The 16,873-nt window shown below is 42.8% G+C and overlaps 1 protein-coding gene across 6 annotated transcripts in view; it reads left to right on the top strand.

The window, feature by feature from the left end:
- RPS6KC1 (ribosomal protein S6 kinase C1) overlaps nucleotides 1–10,195 on the top strand; it is an 82,988-nt gene extending 72,793 nt beyond the window's left edge. For 5 of the 6 annotated variants that reach the window (XM_029965054.1, XM_008932936.3, XM_018085218.2 and 2 more), the window contains 3 exons: nucleotides 3,587–3,669; nucleotides 4,366–4,461; nucleotides 7,571–10,195. In XM_029965054.1, the coding sequence (XP_029820914.1) occupies nucleotides 3,587–3,669; nucleotides 4,366–4,461; nucleotides 7,571–7,681 (290 nt within the window). In that variant the 3' untranslated portion in view covers nucleotides 7,682–10,195. The remainder of the gene's footprint in view (nucleotides 1–3,586; nucleotides 3,670–4,365; nucleotides 4,462–7,570) is intronic. The other variant, XM_018085217.1, reaches the window with a different exon arrangement.
- The last annotated feature ends 6,678 nt before the right edge of the window (nucleotides 10,196–16,873 follow it).

The following is a 16,873-nucleotide window of genomic DNA, read 5'->3' as shown; positions in this document are numbered from 1 at the left end:
AAGAAATGGCCTTTCGGCTGAGACCAGCTGCTCTGGAAGGAGGAGAGTGCAGGGTAGTGAGGGTGTTTACCTGTCCCATCTGTTTTTGTCTAAACTGATAGCATTTTACAAATTTCCTTCCCTTCAGTTATCCCAGTGACTGCTCTTGGGATTGTTTTTGTGCAGCAATCTAGCATTGCTGTTGACTTGTGCTACTTGGTGCTGGATGTCATGGCCGTGCATCAGGAAGAGAGAAAGAGGAAAGCTTTCCCTTTAGTGAAATTGCAGTAAAGTTGGAAGAGCTACTGACTTTTTCTTCACCTTACTTTATTATTTCTCTGGTTTAAAAGGATTTTTTATTTGAGGATGATATAAATGCTTTTTTTCTGCAAATTTTGTACGACTGTTCCTAGAAGCACCAACACTGTGCACATGTGTGCACACATTTATTTTTGTACAAATCTGGGTAAGGTCCTTGATTTCAAGGTTCATGAAGGAAAGATTTGGCACAAATATCCCTGTGTTATTTACTTAAGCTTATGTGTCGCTACCATTTATTGTCTAAATTACTTTGCTGATGGATCGAGATGAAAATGTTTTCTTGGTGAAGGCAGATATTGTAGTTCAGATTTATTGTAATATTAAAGCTTTAAAAAAAGCATATGCCCTATGTGGTATATTACATTAGCCAGCTACTCTGTGTCCCTCAAAAGCACTTAATAATCTATAGTTTCTAGATTTTCCCATGATGTGTAGTCAAGATAAAATGCAGTAATATTGATGTGGTATCCTGAACTTACTATGATTGTAATGTAACCTGTTTGAAATAAAGAAATGTAAACAACACATGTGTATTTGTAGTATACACATTTTTTAATTTTTTTTTTAAGGAAAACATTTATTTTAACCTGAAATAAGGAAACTTTGGAACCTAGAGAAAGCATCAGGAAAGCAGACATTGCATAATAGGAAAAAAGTTGAGCTAAAATCTATTTTCTGTAAAAAAAGATACTCAGCTGAGTTTTCCATTTTCTGTTCTGTGTTGATTCAGATGACTTGTCGTGCAGTTTATGCTGTGTGCCTGAGAACCCAGCCAGAGCCCTTCAGCCCTGGGAGAAATCTGTGTTACTTGACTGTTCTTGATTTATCCCACTTGTGTCATTTTGGTCATGGTCAAAAGTGGGTGGAAGAGTTCAGTGCTTCTCTGATAAAAGAACTGTAGTGACATTTGTTTTGGCTGGGCATATATTGAAAGTGTTCTTACAGTTGAAAATATGAGGCTGAATTTTGGAGAAGTGGACTGTAGTTTACTTTTTGACTCTTACTCTGTCCATTTTCTTCATCAGTGAAGAAAATGACATCCTGTAATGAACAGTGTGTGATTCTGTGAAAGAAGGCAGTGTAACTTTGATGCTTCAAAGAACTGAATCAGCATCTGTGATTGACAAAATAGAAGGAAATAATACCAAAACTGAGATTTTTTTTTTTTGGTAGAATTTCTTTTTCCTGTGCTCTGAATTATTTTTTTTTTTTTTACAATATTTTTTTTCTATTGGGCTGTAACTCATAAGGCCCATCCCCACTGAATGTCTTTAGGGAAGAATGGTTTATCTCCTTTTGTGGCAGTATTATTCTAAAATTTTAAGATGTGTCAGTGTGGGGAAGTTAATGGTATTATAGGAACTGAGAATGTAATAGTCAATCTTAAATAATTTTTGGCTTTGTTGTCCTTATTTTAAAATAAATGTGGAATTCAATTAAAAATAATCACTTACTGGGAAGAAAGCTCTGCTCTAAAGAAATCTAAAGTATTTGGGTTTATATTTTACTCTCCATTCACGTTATCTTGTTTTTGAATGTACATTATTGCAATATACAGCACTAGGAAATCACAATCAGACTGGAAAGGCATTTCCATTCAGTAGGTTTCACTGAGAGGTGCTATGAAAACCTTTCATCAGCTGGTTTGTGTGGAAAGGCCCAACTTCGGGGGTTTTTTTTGTTTTTCTTTTATTAAAACACAGTTAACTACAAGGTCTGCCTTTCTGAAGGGCTTTAAAAATAAATTGCAAGAACAGATTTTGATTTTTACACAAATTTTCTCAATTTACCATAGCTTCAGCTTCATCTGGATGCTTGCCTGAGATCTTAAAACATTTTAAAAATGCATGTAATTATGCTGATACAGTTACTCGTGTGGTTGCTGTTATATCTCTGTAAAAGTTTCTTGATGCTGATAGGAGTATTAATCTGTAGGGAGTGGAATAAATCCTGATGTGTGGCACCCTTGTAGTGATGTATTGGTCATTCAGAGGCCATTAACTGTAGTAAACTTTTCAATGTGAGGGATGTCCTACCTAAAGAAACAATGTCTGAGCCATCCTTCCTTGTTGCTCTTGCAGTGACAACCTCAGGCTAGTTCAGTAAGGTGCTGAGCATCTTCCAGCTTGTGTGGCAGCTGCCCGAGGGGGCAGCCCTCTGCACATCCCTGTGCCCAGCATGTGTGTGCCTCTCTGCATCTGGGGAGGGCTGGGACTGACACCTTCCTCTCCCTGACCCTGGAGAGTGACTCATCTGTAGCTCTCCTTGGCCATGCTCATGCTAAGCTCCATAAAATGATGAGCAAGATTTTTCCACACATGCCGCAATGCTTTTCACAGCAACAGCTTATGGCTGTATGCTAATTGTTGTCCTCTGCTGGGAAGCTGGTGTGGCTTTTGCCACCAAAGCTATTTTAGTGCAGCTTCTGCATTTTTTTGACAGTCAAAATGAAGATTTCATCTTCGTTGCAATCTGTTTTTCTGCCTGTTTTAGAGCAGACAGCGTGGTGTATTTGTATTTAATAATTTTTGTGGTTTAAACCCTGAGTCAGTGAAGGCCAATTTTTCTGCATGCATCATGCTACTGAATATCTCTGTCACTCCCATCTCCCCTCTTCACTGTCCCTTGTGCATGTACAGCAATAGCAGTCTTGGGTGCTTGCTGGGTGCAAGGGAAAACAACTTTTCATACAGAGGTACAGTTTGGGCTGAACTGCCACAATACATAGTTACTGGCTGTGGTTATGCTATGTGAAATAGATTTAACATGTCTGAGACCAGAGTGGCTGTTGTGAAGAGCCTCCTGTGGTGATCCCAGTGAAAGGGAATAGATTAGCCATGAGACAAATCCTGCCCTCTAAGACAAAATTGAGGCATGCAGTAGGCTATTACAACCTCTCTTGTGCTGCTTTTATGGATACTTCAGGCCACTCTGGTCAGTCCAGCTCTTCTGACCACAGTAAATTCTCTAAATATGTTTTGCTTTACTGTCTGTCGCTGTCCAGTTTTGTCCAGTATAGAAAAATCATAACTGTAATGCCTAGAAGTCTTGAAAGTGCCTGTGTGTGCATGGAAAAGGCAAATTATGCATGAAATGTATAGTGCTGCTGTGTTTGAACAATGCAATCTGTAGGTGGCTAAAGGGCTAACTAAATTGCAGGCATAATGAAAGCTCTGTGGTATTTAGTATATGTTCTGTCAGCATTAAGCAGTCACCTTGTAAATATATGTTAATTTTGAAGGAGTAACTGACCTTTTTAATATTAATTGAAATGTCTCGTGTTTAGAGGTTGGTGCTATCCTAGAAGAGACAGAAGCCTGTGACTGGTGGAGCCTGGGTGCCATTCTTTTTGAACTCCTCACTGGGAAGGTAAGGCTGGGGGCTAGTTACTTAATTAAACTGACTTCTTGGCCAGTAGTTTCTCACAAGTGGTATGCCCAGTTGTGGTTCCCTTGCTTGTCTCTCTCATGTGTTTTGCCAACTTGAGTACTCTCAATTTACTTAGTCTTGAGACCAAAGAAACAGGACATGCTCAAGCTTCAGTAGAACAGCTTGGTAAAGCCTTATCAAACTCAAGACTGAAAAAAGAACCTAAACCATTCTGCCCTCTTAACCACAGTGAAATCAAAGTTCTCTAAGATTCCACCTGTACTTCTACAAAAATTTTGCTCTGCTAGTTTCAGTATTATTTCCTGGGACTGCGCAGAAGCCATATGTTGCTGTTAGACATTAATTCAGTATTTTGACACAAGGATTGCTCAGCCAAATCAAACCGGAGATTGGTTTGCAGTTCTGAACAAAGAAGCAAAGTCCACCAAATTCCCAGACTCTTCAAGTTTGAGAAATAGAACAGAAGCTCTAAGACGTAAATGTTCTACAGCTGTATCTGCAGGACATAAGTGCCTGTAGACATTCCTCCCCAAATCAGTACCTCATACTAGGAAGCACTGAAATTTCAGCTGTTTGCATGTATACTAGGAGATAATCCAACACTACAGTTTTTAAATTAATAGTTGTGTCTGCCTGTTTTGATTTTTTTTCCCTTATTTTCCTTTTCTTCTCCAGTCTCTGGTTGAGTGCCATCCATCAGGAATAAATACTCACACTTCTTTGAGTATACCAGACCATGTATCGAAGGAAGCCAGATCACTGATTCAGCAAGTAAGTGAGGGGAAAATTTGTTTTCTATATGTACACGTGTAGATGGGACAAATACTTACCTACCTGAGTTGGTCTGGTGAAGTAAATGTAGAAAGAGAAAGCTGCTGGTAGGAACGTGGATGGCTCTTTTGTCAGGGCTGATGAATTTTGCCCAGTTGTCTTGTTGCATCTGGAAACGTTTGACTTCTCCTGCCTGTGGTGTGTCTGTAGAAAACTAGAGTGCTTTGCCATTTCTTCAAAGAACAAGCTTGGCAAATGCTGAGTGCTTTGGAAACACCTGCTGGTGATGCATGAGCATTTTAGAAGTTCTGCCCTAAATGCTTGTGGAAATATTTGTCATGAATTAATCTAAAAAGTTTTTATACCAATTCAGAAAGACAGCTCAAAGTACTATGAAACCTGTAACACACTGATTAGAAGTTATGACCTTGGCGCGGTTGAAAATCTGTAGCTGTTCTCCAGGAAACCTTCTGGATGCCATTTGTTAGGAAAAGTACTGTGAATACAATGACTTCTGTAGTGAGAAGGTAACTGGTAGGTTGGATGAAAGGCAGAGTAGAAATCTGTAAAATATAGACAAGCTTCCAGACTGATACACCATTTTCAGCCTACTGGAAATAGTATTGTCTGATGGTTTTAGTTTACTCTTAGTTAGGTATTCATGGCTGAACTTCCAGTACAGGGTCTTGAAATTCAGGTAGTATGATCTTCCTTCTAGTTAATTTTGATGTAACTGTGAGGAAGTGGTGTCTAGATCTGACCTGTTCCACTTGAGAAGAATAAGTGATACATGTGAACTGTGCTGCTTGGCTTTGAAGAATATATTGCTAGTTGATGCATAAATAATGACAACACTTAGATGAAGTTTTTAACAGAACAGAGTGGCAAAAGTAGTTCTTGAGGAAAACGAAGGAAAGAGATTTTGAAAATTCAGTGAGTCAAAAGACCCAGTGACAGATAGATTTCTGTGCCATTACTGTGAAATGATTAGTGGAAATGGAACTAGATGTTTGGATGCCACCTATTTTGACTAGGTGACATGAAGTCACTGAAGGTGAAAGCATGTGTCTGTGTGTTTCTGGCAAAGGTAGAAAGGGAAATGACTGAAGAAAAATCCCATTTTTATGTAATCTGCATTTATGTTGTTAGATGGTAGCAAATTGTTACCCTTACCCACAGGTGCTATAGAACACAAATGGCTGAGGGAAAGCGAAACAACACTTAATGAAGGGAATTCTTCCCATTAAGACGAGAAGACAAATGGAGTTGTCCAGTTCATGTTTCCCTGCCAGTGTAGGATTGTTTTTCACGGTAGACTAATGTATTGCCTATTATCACATATGCCAAAGAGTGTCTCTTTTGCCACTTGTGGTTTAAGTAGCAAATGTATTTCTACCACTCGCAGCTATGTTACAAGGCCAATTTTTTCTCCCCAGTGCCTGTTAGGTCAAGCTGTCTAGCGTAGGGTGGTGACTTATCTGGGGGAGGTTTGGCTGTATGAAGCAGTAAATCACATTTTTGTTGTGTGACTATCCAAGGAAGCTGCCATTCATTGCTGAGGAAGCCTTGTCAGGAAAAGGAAGAGAGCTCTCTTGGCATGGATAGCAATTTGTCATTGTGACTTTCCTTCCCCCCTCTGCCAAGGGGAAACAGGTCAAAACATCACAGAATAACTCTCCAGAATCAATGTTCAGCTATACAAAAAATTGAGTCAGGAGTTGTCTCCTGCTGTGGCTTCCAGTCCAGGTGACTTAATTGTAAACACCTTCTTCATTTAGCCAGTGTCTAAGAAAACAGAGATCTCTTTATTTCTGGTGAAAGATGAAGTTTTGGGCATTTCTTAATGTTTGTTTGGTATTTTGCACCCAATATTTTTTTCAGGCACCATCAGGTTTTTCTACCAACAACATATGCAACGTGACTTTTCAATAGTTGCAGTTTGTGTTGCATTTGTTTTCTAAGATTAAAGTTCTGCTGGAAGGACAAACTCCAGAAAATAAGTGACCATGCTTACTTTCCCTATGCTGGTGCTTCTTGCATTTCAGCAGAAGGCAGAGGCACCCTGGCTGCATCTGTGTGTGTGTGCTGGCTTGTGGGAGATACTGGAGCAGCACCATTCGCTGTCAGCAAGTTACCTTTACTATGTGACATTATGACTGCAAATAACTGAGCCATCTTAAAATGTGAAAATTCCTATGTTTATGGATGTAGGCTCTCTTAGATGTTGACTGCATCAAGATATGAATACACCTTTTTCCAAGTGACAACTGGGAGAAGTTACCCTAATAGCTGTTGCAAGAAAGAAATCGTGCCTTTGTACTGGCTGTAATTGAATAGAGTATAAACAGTTCTCTAAAACTGCAAAATATTTTTGTGTGCCTTTATTAGTCTCTTTGGAGTTTATCTTTGCATTCCCTTTTATATGGATTGGTATCTTTAAACAGATGTAAATATTGTGATTTCCTTTTCACATGAATTCAGCATGTGATGTACAACTAAAAAGCAAATGAGGTACTGAATTTCAGGAAATTTCCATTAAACCATTACACTGTTTTGTTTCTTTCACTGGGGTTTTGATTTTTCAGTTTTAGGCCATTTGTAGGACTCTCTAAAACTTTTTTTTTTTTTTTTTTTTTTAGGAAATAGAGGACTGGCTATGTTATCCTGATATTTTAGTACCAACTCACAGTTTATGAAATGGAAAGTTACAGACCACTATCCCCGATGTAGCCAGAACGCAGTGGTGTGAGCAAAGGTTAACATGAACAAACGCAGTGTCCAGAGTTCTACTGATGCAGGCTCAGGCTGCTGCTGTCTCTTTTTTAAATGAGGTTACACTTAAAATGAAGTCCCAGTGTGCAGTGCTTTGGGGAATTGCATGCTGTGATCAGTAGTCTCTGAAGACTGTAACACTGAGACTCAAGGAAAGGAGAGTCTTCTTCCTTTTACTTGATTTTAGGAATTTCAAGTATGCTTTTGCACTCTTGAAAGTAATTCATAGAGCAGGAAAACAGTAGGATGTCCCTTACCTTAGACCTTTCTGGAACTTTTAAGCAGTTGTTTTTTGTTCTTACTCACTGAATCATATATATGTTTCTTTTATATCAAGCTTTTGCAGTTTAATCCTGCGGAGCGTCTTGGTGCTGGCGTTGCTGGTGTTGAAGACATCAAATCTCATCCATTTTTTGCCCTTATAGAATGGGCAGATCTGCAGAGATGAGAGACACGTGCCCTCTGAACAAACTCAGGTCAACTGGACAAGTTTCTCTGGCACAGGAGCACCCTTACTTGCTTCCTTTGGATGTCTCAAACCGTTTGGATGTGGTGGCTAAAGGATGCTGGAGCAATTGGGCCAAAAGTGAACACTTTTAACAGGAATCACTGGTTGTACAGGGTACTGACTTATTTTTATGACAACTGGTTGCTATGTGTGTGTAAGTCCTTTCATCAAAGGGAGGTTTGTGAGGCAACTCCTGGGCAGCATGTTTAGCACTGCCAGCTTGTTCAGCTGAGTAGAAACAGGAATGTCCTCCTGATGGTTTGTCTAATGTTGGAAGTGTCTACAGACTGTGCCAGTTGAAAGTATTTTTTTATAGTGTCAATAGACCATTTCCCTATGCTAAGTGCAGCTCTTTGGGAGGGTGGAGAAAGAAGAAACAAATAATTTATTAATGGTATATGCTAAATAAAATACTAATATGCTTTATGCAAAAGTTGACATTAAAAATAATATATCCATTAAAAATTAAGAAAGCTGTTGCATAATACTGTGGAATGTGTCTTGAAATAGCATATCATTTCCCACTCTGGAAGGAGCATATAAAAGGCAAATAATGCTGTCAGATGTTGTACTTTGTTGGCTGGCTATGTCTTTTAAAACTCTTGACTCTGTTGTATTTGATGAGCTACCTATAAAGTCACTACAGAAAGGGAAATCTCTTCCTCAGCCGGATAAACACTGCTTTAGCACTCTCATAAGGAGCAAGAAAACGTAACACTAAATAAATGTATAGATAAAAAAGGAAAAAACTCTTCTCTCATCACTGCAGCCACTGCTTTATCACTTAATGAACTTTACTTCCTCTAAGTGTCCTATTTTTAGCTGATACTTCAGGAAAAAACCTTTCTGCTCATGTTCTTGTGCTTGAGGAAGCTTCTGAACTCCCCTGTTTGTTTGTTAATAGTCTTAATAAATCAGAGAAAGCCTTCACCCACTCTGCTGCTTGAACAGGAAGAAGCCTGGGATTTGCTCATGCCAAATGACTAAGTGACATCTCTGAGCAAACCCTAGTGGGTAAGACTTGGGCATGAGCCAATTAGCTGACCTGTTTGTTTGTTAGAAAGGTCTGGAGAATGGGAGAAGAATACAGGACATGCAGAATATTTTGCTGAGCACTGCTGTTACTGCTAAGCAGCCATGCTTGCATGGGTTCCCGATGTACTGCAATGCCTGTACAGATTATGGATCTGTGGGTTTTTTCCTAAATGTTCCCTTTGCTCACGCTCTTTTTTTTTTCTCTTTTTCTTCTCCCCAGCTTTATCCGGAGAACAAAGGGCAAATTCCTTTGGGAAAGTGAGGTGACAGCAATGATTATTGAATTTACAACTCAAAAAAAAAAAAAGTATCCCTCCATTTGTATTTTAGCAGTGTATTTTATGGGCACTCCCAAAAGTGCATCTGCACAATCTCCATCTGTTAGACACCAGTCGGTGTATTCAAATAAAGTGGAAAAGGAAAATGCTTCACTTAAACAAAGGAAATCTGGAAACTTTTTTTTTCCTTTTTAAATTATTCCACTCCCCTCTTTTTTTTTTTTCTTTTTTTTTGTCTTCCCTTTCTTGTGATCGCTAGGCCAGCAGAGGGGCTGTCACAACACTGCAGGTTGTAACCAGGTCACTAGTATCACTGCCTACGGAGTGCTGTCCAAGATTACATCACTTTCAGAAACTGTGTTTCAACCTACCACCCTCTGGCTTCATAACAGGAACTCCCTCAGGTGAGCCACAGGAACAACTTCCTGCGCCCATCGGGTCGGAAATCTCTAATGCAGAGACCAAGCTGATCCGGAGCTTCCTTCCAGCACTGCCCTGGCTGTGACTTTGGAGAGGGCTCACTGCTCAAGGGAAGCCTCCCTCCATTTAGCCACCTGACTCCATCCCTGAGCCTCTCTAGCCTAACCACTAGATAATGTTGTTGCCCGTGTTGATCTGTCCCATTGCATATACCTGGTGATAACTGTAAAAAAAAAAAGTATTTTCCATGTTCCTTTGAAATACTCCCTTGTTCAGGTTGTGCCTGTGTGCCGGTTGCAAGCAAAGGCAGGATAAGACAGCGCAGGAGCACGAGCTGGTTTCTGTGAGCAGCAGAAGGAAAACCCTGTTCTAGCAGAAACCAGACAACCAATCACTCTCACTGCAAAGCATTCAGTTTAATTAATGACACCAAAATATTCTTTTTCAAGTATGTTAGTAGTGAGGAAATCTAGACCCCAGAGAGTGGAAGGATTAGGACACTTGGCAAGATGACTTGCCAGAAATGAACATTTGAGATGCTACAGGTTTCTGTAACATTACCAATGACTCAGCTAATGGTTTTGTCAAGGGAAGCACAGTCTTGAGTTTATTGCACAAAAACAATCCTGCCTCTTATCTTTGTTTTTTTTCTTTGAACATGCATTATGTTGTATTAGTGTTTACATGTATTCCTTTAATAAACAAAACCTTTCAAGCCTAATTCAGACTTTGCATTTCTGAACTTTATGTTTAGTTCTTGAAGACTCACCTTCTTATCTGATCAATGCTTTTTGCCCTTGGCTTTAATGACTTGAAATGTCCTAGATACATTCTTTTTGGTGCCTCTTCTGAAGCCCTGTGGTGCACATCTCCATTTGGCTGACCATCCATTCCCACTTCCTTCTGTTACACCTAATGACTAATAGCAAAACAAATCAGTGCCTTTTTGTTCACAGGAATTAGTGATGGTTTATGTAAAACACAGTAAAATAAACCTGTAGATTTATTTACCTATTCTCCTGTTGGTATTCAGCTAAGGCAGATGACACGCTTAGGGCGTCTCGAAATGGTAATTCATTGCACCCAGTCGAACCACTCTGTAATGTTCTTTTGTCCTACTAGGAAAAACTGGGAGACAAAATATTTGAAGGCTTCCACTGGGTGGAATTGCTGTGAGGTGAGGCAAGGAACCTGCCCAGACTCACAGAAGAAATTGCATTTCATGAAATGCAAGGGGCATAACTTTGAATGGCTGTATTCGCAGCTTCTGTGCTTGTAGCAGCGCTCCTATATCTCCTGTTGAAAATCACCTCGCAGACAGCAGTCACTGTCACGCTGACTCTCCGCACACCTTTGGGATGCTGAGTCGGCAGGGTTACCCTCGCTGGAACATCCACCCGGCTCCTCTCTCCAGTGCTAAACCTGTTCCTTGGTGTGTCCCTGCGGCGAAGGGCACTGGGATGAAGAAGGCTGGGCAGGTCAGCCCTCTCTAAATGAAGCACTCAGCATAACAAGGTACAGGGAAGTGTGAAGTAAACCACTATGGGATTTTTTTTTTTTATTTTAGTGTGGTGTCATTTGTTTTCTCAAGGACACTGAGTAGGAAGCTGGAGAAACAGAAACTTCCTCTCTGGTGAGATTTATGGTAGGGATTTTAGCAATAAAATGAAAAAGTACATTTGTTGATTTCTTTGGGTTTGTGCTTTCTGTGAGGGCTTTGCTGTGAGCTGAGCGCTGTGGCTCGGGGCTGCTGCCTGGCCACACGCTCCGTGTGAGCCTGCGACTGGTCTGTCTGGGTCTGAACACCCCAATGTCCTCATCCAGTCAGCAGCATCTGCGGCTGCAGAGCACCTCTCCCAGCTGGCCCTCAGCTCTGTGCATCTTCTGAGCTGTAGGTAGCTTTCAAATCAGAGCTCCATGGGTTTTTGCAGGCTCCAAGATGTTTGGTGGACAGGATTTCTTTGCCTGCAGCAGCGCCCTGTTAAGTGCGGCCCAGTCCCCCACCTCAGCAGCTTGTTATGTCAGGGCTGCCTGGTCTCGCTGCATGGTGTCTTTGGGGTACTGTTGGAGATGCTGCCGGAGAGGCATTTTGTGTGGCTTCGGCCATGCTCCTGCCCAGCAGACTCCTGCCTGGTGTGGTGGGCCAGACCTCCCATGGGCTCTCTCTCTGCAGCGGCATGTGGCACCACGCACGTTAATGGTCATTGTTTAGTGTATGCCCACCAATAAATGGTAGGCTGGGGCTTAGTGAGGACCAGACCAGACCTGGGGCTTTGGCCATCCCGAATGCTTGAGGACTTTCTGTGTAGTTGCACCTCTGGGGCTGGACTGTATGCGGGTGCTGCAGGAGGACAAGTGCCTTGACAAGGTCACCCAGCTGGGGCACAGCTTCTGCTTAGGTGAAGGGGCGAGGGGGTGAGATGGGGGAGCGAGGGACTGGGCCAAGCAGCTGCGGAGGCCTGGCAGCCACAGCGAGGGTGTAGGATGTGCATGAGGGGCTGAGGCAGCCCCCAGGACAGGGTGCCTTGTGTGGCTCCAGCTGCTGTTTGGGAAGGGGTGGCAGAGCCAACTCCCAGAGGGGGAATGGGACTTGTATAAAAGGTGCCGAGCAGCTGCTGCTGGCAGCAGTGGTTTGGACTGGCAGCACATGGCTGTCTGCTGCGCCGTGGGGCCGGTGGAGGGCTGGTTGCTTCCTGAGCCATCTGTGTGAGCAGAGCTGTGGAGCCCTGGCCCAAAGGTTGCAGTGTCCTAAAGAAAATCTCAACTTCTGAGGGGCAAAGCGATGGAAGTGATCCCACCGTCTGCTAGGGCCGTGCGGTGAAATCTCCTGCACCCCTGCTGCTGGGCAGAGGAGGCTAATCAGGGTGCAGCAGAGAGGATGCTCCAGACTCCTGGCAGCGGGTGACAGCTTGATGTGCTGCCCCAACAGGACCTCACTGTCTCTTGGCAGAGCAGAGGCTCTCCTTCTCCAAAGACAGCTCTGTCTCTGTCTTCTTGGCCCAGGGACCCATCAGGAGGGATTAGAGCTGCTGCCAGATGACTGCAGTGGTACTGTGAGGCACGGGAGGGCTGGGGAAGTGTGCAAGGCTGGGCAGTGGGGAATTGCTGTCCTCTTGGGAAGGCTGCAGGTGGTTACCTTGATACTTTTCTGTTGAGATCCTAAAGTTGGCAAGTTTGGGAGAACTCCTTCTGGGGGCTATAAAGCTAGACCAGCCAGTTGGCAAGTGGTAGAGCTGGATGAAGATGGACTAGCCAAGGAAAGAACAGATGTTGTTGAGGTCAGTGATCTCTTAGCCTTGCTCACCTCTTTATGCTTTGCCTTGGAGGCAAGAGACATTTTGCCTTGGTACAACCTCACTTCTGCCAGTTTCTCCCATCCCCCTCCATAGCTGAGCTATTTATTTCCAGGATATTTTCTAGCTTTGCCCAGCTGTCTTCATCCATGTCCTGTGTTACATCCTTCAGCCTTGGTCACAGATTTTCTTGCCCTTTCTGTGCTTTTGATTCTGAAATGTTGCCCCAAAATACTGGGACACAGGAGTAGATTATTAGATACAGCTGTTATCCCCACATAGTGATGAAAGCAGAGAGAGGATTACTCCCACAAAATGAAAGCACAGGGATTGTAAAAGCGTTAGGAAATTGGTTATCCCAGCAGCTTGTGAGTAATGGGAGTTTTATGGCACCTTGCACAGTGGTGGGATAACGAGGAAGGAGCCTCCATGAGAGGGACCAGTGCTGCGCCATGATTTAGAGCATGATGCTGGCCAGCTATGCTCCACTTGGGGTCTTGCTTGTGCTCTGTGGTCTGACATTTGCCAGCTCATAATCTTGCTTTACGAACCAGGCATGGAGAGGAGGTACTTCAGCAGTGTGGATCATGAGCCAAGTGGCATATATCCTTTCTCCAGATTTGAAAATTTGCTACTCTGCTGCCTTGGTCTCCTTCCTTTCCAGCTTCATGCCTGCCTTGGCCTCAGAGAACTCCTCTGCGATCAGCCCCTGGTCTCTCATGGTGTTCTGCCTGGCCCAGCAAACCAGGCAGGATGAAGTAAGTTCCCATGAGAAGGACCTTAGCTGCTCTGGCTTCTTGCAGGTCCCTCATCAGGTGCTCTGTGATACTACAGAGTCTTGAGTTAATCACCTTTCTAGGGTAAAATAACTGCACAGTGTGAAGTTCCAGTCCCATTAACATCACTGTGAGTTTTCACATTGGCTTTGCTGGGGTCAGGAGCTTACCCTTCAATTACAGAAAGAATGTTTCCAATTTCATGGAAACGGGTCTAGGGAGCTTGTTTGCTTTCCTACGTTGAGTGTTCCCATGTAGTTTTAGCCTTCGTGTTAGTGAAATAAGCTGTTCTCTTTCTTTGGTCTTTTGTTCTGATTTTTTTTTGTGTGTGGTGGTTGTTTTTTCTTTGTGTTTTTTTTTGGTTTTTTGTTTGTTTGTTTTTGGGGGGTGGTGGTGTGTGTTGTGTTGTTTTATTTTATTTGCTATTCTGGTGGGTGCAGTTAATATGGCTGTCCAGTTACTGTCCCTGGCTGGAGTGAGGTCTGCAATTCTTCTTCCTCAGCCCTTGCTTTGCCGCTGGTGGACTGTGTGAGCCTCCCTGGAAAACAGGGAGGGCATTTTGCAAAGTGGCAGAGATGGGAAGAGTTAGTTAGCGCCTGCTCTGCGTTTTAAGGCTGAGAAGTCTTTGATGAGCAGCGTTGCACATGCCCCGTTAGAGTGACTGGAGCGCAGAGGGCTGAGAAAGGCAGGCATCTGGTTTCCTCATTATTTCTTTTCATAAATAATCCCTTGTCCTTGCACCCTGGACTCTGACAGCATTTAGAATGTGCCGGGTGGGTTTTTTTTTCTTCTCCTCTCCAAAACTTATTCATTTGGAGAGGGATGAAACAATAGGTTTTTGTCTAAATCTTTACCAGTGAAATTGTCAGGAGAGATTTCCGCCCCCCTCTCCCGTCTATCTTCCTTTTGTCTCCTTCAGTCGTCGGGGTCAGGATTCGCCGCCAAACGGAGACTGCAGTTGCTTTTCCAGGCCCCAGATGCCAATATGTGGCAGCATCTGGCTGGTTGGCAGGCGCCGGGGCAGTGGTGCTGGCTGTGCCACTGCCTGTCATGCGGCGGCGGCAGCGCTTGGTGGGCGCCCTGCTTCTTTGAGAATATGGTCCTAACCAAGAAAATGGATAATAATTAAATCTCCTAAAGGAGGTGAATTATCGGGTAGAGTGACTACTGTTGGAAGCCGTGCCGACTCCTGGCCCTGGGTTTTATTTTGTCCTCTTCAGCAGGATCTTGTGTAACCTCACCTTCTTGTGCTGTGAGCGTTTCAGGTGCCTTAAGGCATGGAGCTCCTTGAAAGAGAAATACAAATCACTAAAAATGTAGAGATAAAACCCTCTCCTTAGAGGCCATGTGTTTGGCATGGGAAACACATGATAACAGCTTGCTTTAGAAAGGTGACATTTCCACTGAAGGCTGAATAATAAAAAATGCATTAGACTTTTGTAATGAAGACAGCTTCTGGGACCGGGGAATCTACTGCTTCCTTGAAATATATGCGTGGGAGCTCTCCGTGGCCCTAATGGGTGTCACATGTGGCTCTGGCTACATTAATGTTGCAAGCTCTATTAAAAGGGATTGTCAGTAGCCCATCACGTGCTGTGAATCAAAGCTGTCTTTCCCTAACTTTGTTTTAGCTCAGGCTTGTAGGCTGACTTGCCCAGGGTTAAGTCACTTTTAATATTAAGATGGACAGAAAAGACTCTAATATGTGGTTGTTGCTTCCCCCCCCCACGCCCCCCTTTTAATTCAGAGCTTGCTGGTGAAGGACTCTGGAGGGATGGGGAAGGAGGAGACAGCCAGGCAGTTTAAAGATGCCTCTGAGGGTCATGTTGAGTCTGTGCTATTATGTTCCAGCGAGGAGAATAGCTTTATTGACAGACAGCTGTTTGACTCCTGCAGCCGTACAGTATTTGCTGCAGAGCTGCATAAATACCAAGCCCATGTTGACAAATTCCTCGTCAGTGCAAGATAGTTAAACCTGCTTGTTTAATCATTTGTGTGCTCTTACCTCTGCTGCTCTGAAAAGAATGAGCTGCTGTTTTACAATACAACACATGAGAAACCTTTAAATGCTTAGAGCTGTTTCACGTGAAGGTTTCAGGGTGTCTTTTTATTCTAACCCTCTTGGAAATAGATTACTCTATTTTTTTATTATGGTCAATTAGATTTTCTTTTTTTCTCTAAAAGGTGTGTAATTTTTGGCTTTCAAATAAAAAATCTGGCAGGCTGGTTTTACAATAGAGGTAGCAGCTCTCTTGGCGGACCTTAGGTCCTGTCTGGGATGTGACACCAGCACTGGCACAGGCCCTATAGGAGTCCCACACCTTGGTTTACAGCATGTGTGTGAAGGCACGTGAGGATGTGTGTTTTGGTTTGGCTTTTCTGGCACGGGGGTATGGAACCTGTGCTACTGGTTGCCTCCTGTCCGTAGCTCAGAGGGTGACTTTTTGACCTCCCTCCCATTTCACAATAATATCCACCTTCATACCAGCATACTATCTTGTCACATTGTTGGCCTCATCTCTGGAAATGTAGTATCTAAAATTAAAGATTCGTTTCCGTTTTGGAAATTTTGAGTTGACCTTTGTCACTTAAATAAGCAGAGTGGTGTAAGTCAGGGCTTCTGCCACACAGTCAATGGGAAAAAAGAGAGATGCCTTTTGAGATTTTCTTCAGACCCTCTTTACAGTGTGGCACCTCTGTGGTCTTTTCAAAATGTTTCTGGTGTGTGAGTAATTTTCTAATCAAAGGTTATGTTATTGAGAGGTGACCAAAAGAGAAGGTCTCACTGAAAGGGGAACCTATTCTTCAGCTGGGCAAAAGATTTAAACTGTCAAGTTGGTTTCTAGAGAGATCAGTCACTGTATGTTTATGTGGCTGTGAAGGAGATGTACACTTCTTTCAGGATCACAAATAAAGCTGTGGATGCTTGAAGTGGTCGGCAACAGGCAAGCTGTCTGTCCTATGGCTATAACTACAGATAGAGCTGAATCTGATGGTGCTGCCAGTTTTTGAGACTTTTTATCAGTTTCCTAGTAAGTGCAGGGGAAGCCAATATTGTCTGACATTTTCATTTTTTAGGTACTGGTGTTGGTGCAAGACATTAGTTATAATGGGATTTACACTTGTGTGATGACACTGGTATCCTATGGAAGGATATTTAACCTGGCCATCTATTTTTGATGAGGCTGCAGAGATCAGCATACAGAAGAAGTAAGGTTTCCATTGATTTCAGAGAATACAGATACCTTTTTTGCATTGATTTAACTAAAAAAACCAGCATAAACATAGTCTTATGAGTATGGCATAACTTTGCCTGTTGGCCAGACCAGG

Source organism: Manacus vitellinus, unplaced genomic scaffold, assembly GCF_001715985.3.
Source record: "Manacus vitellinus isolate BGI_N305 unplaced genomic scaffold, ASM171598v3 scaffold_8_pilon, whole genome shotgun sequence".
Lineage (NCBI taxonomy): Eukaryota > Metazoa > Chordata > Aves > Passeriformes > Pipridae > Manacus > Manacus vitellinus.
This window is presented reverse-complemented; position numbering and strand designations above follow the sequence as displayed.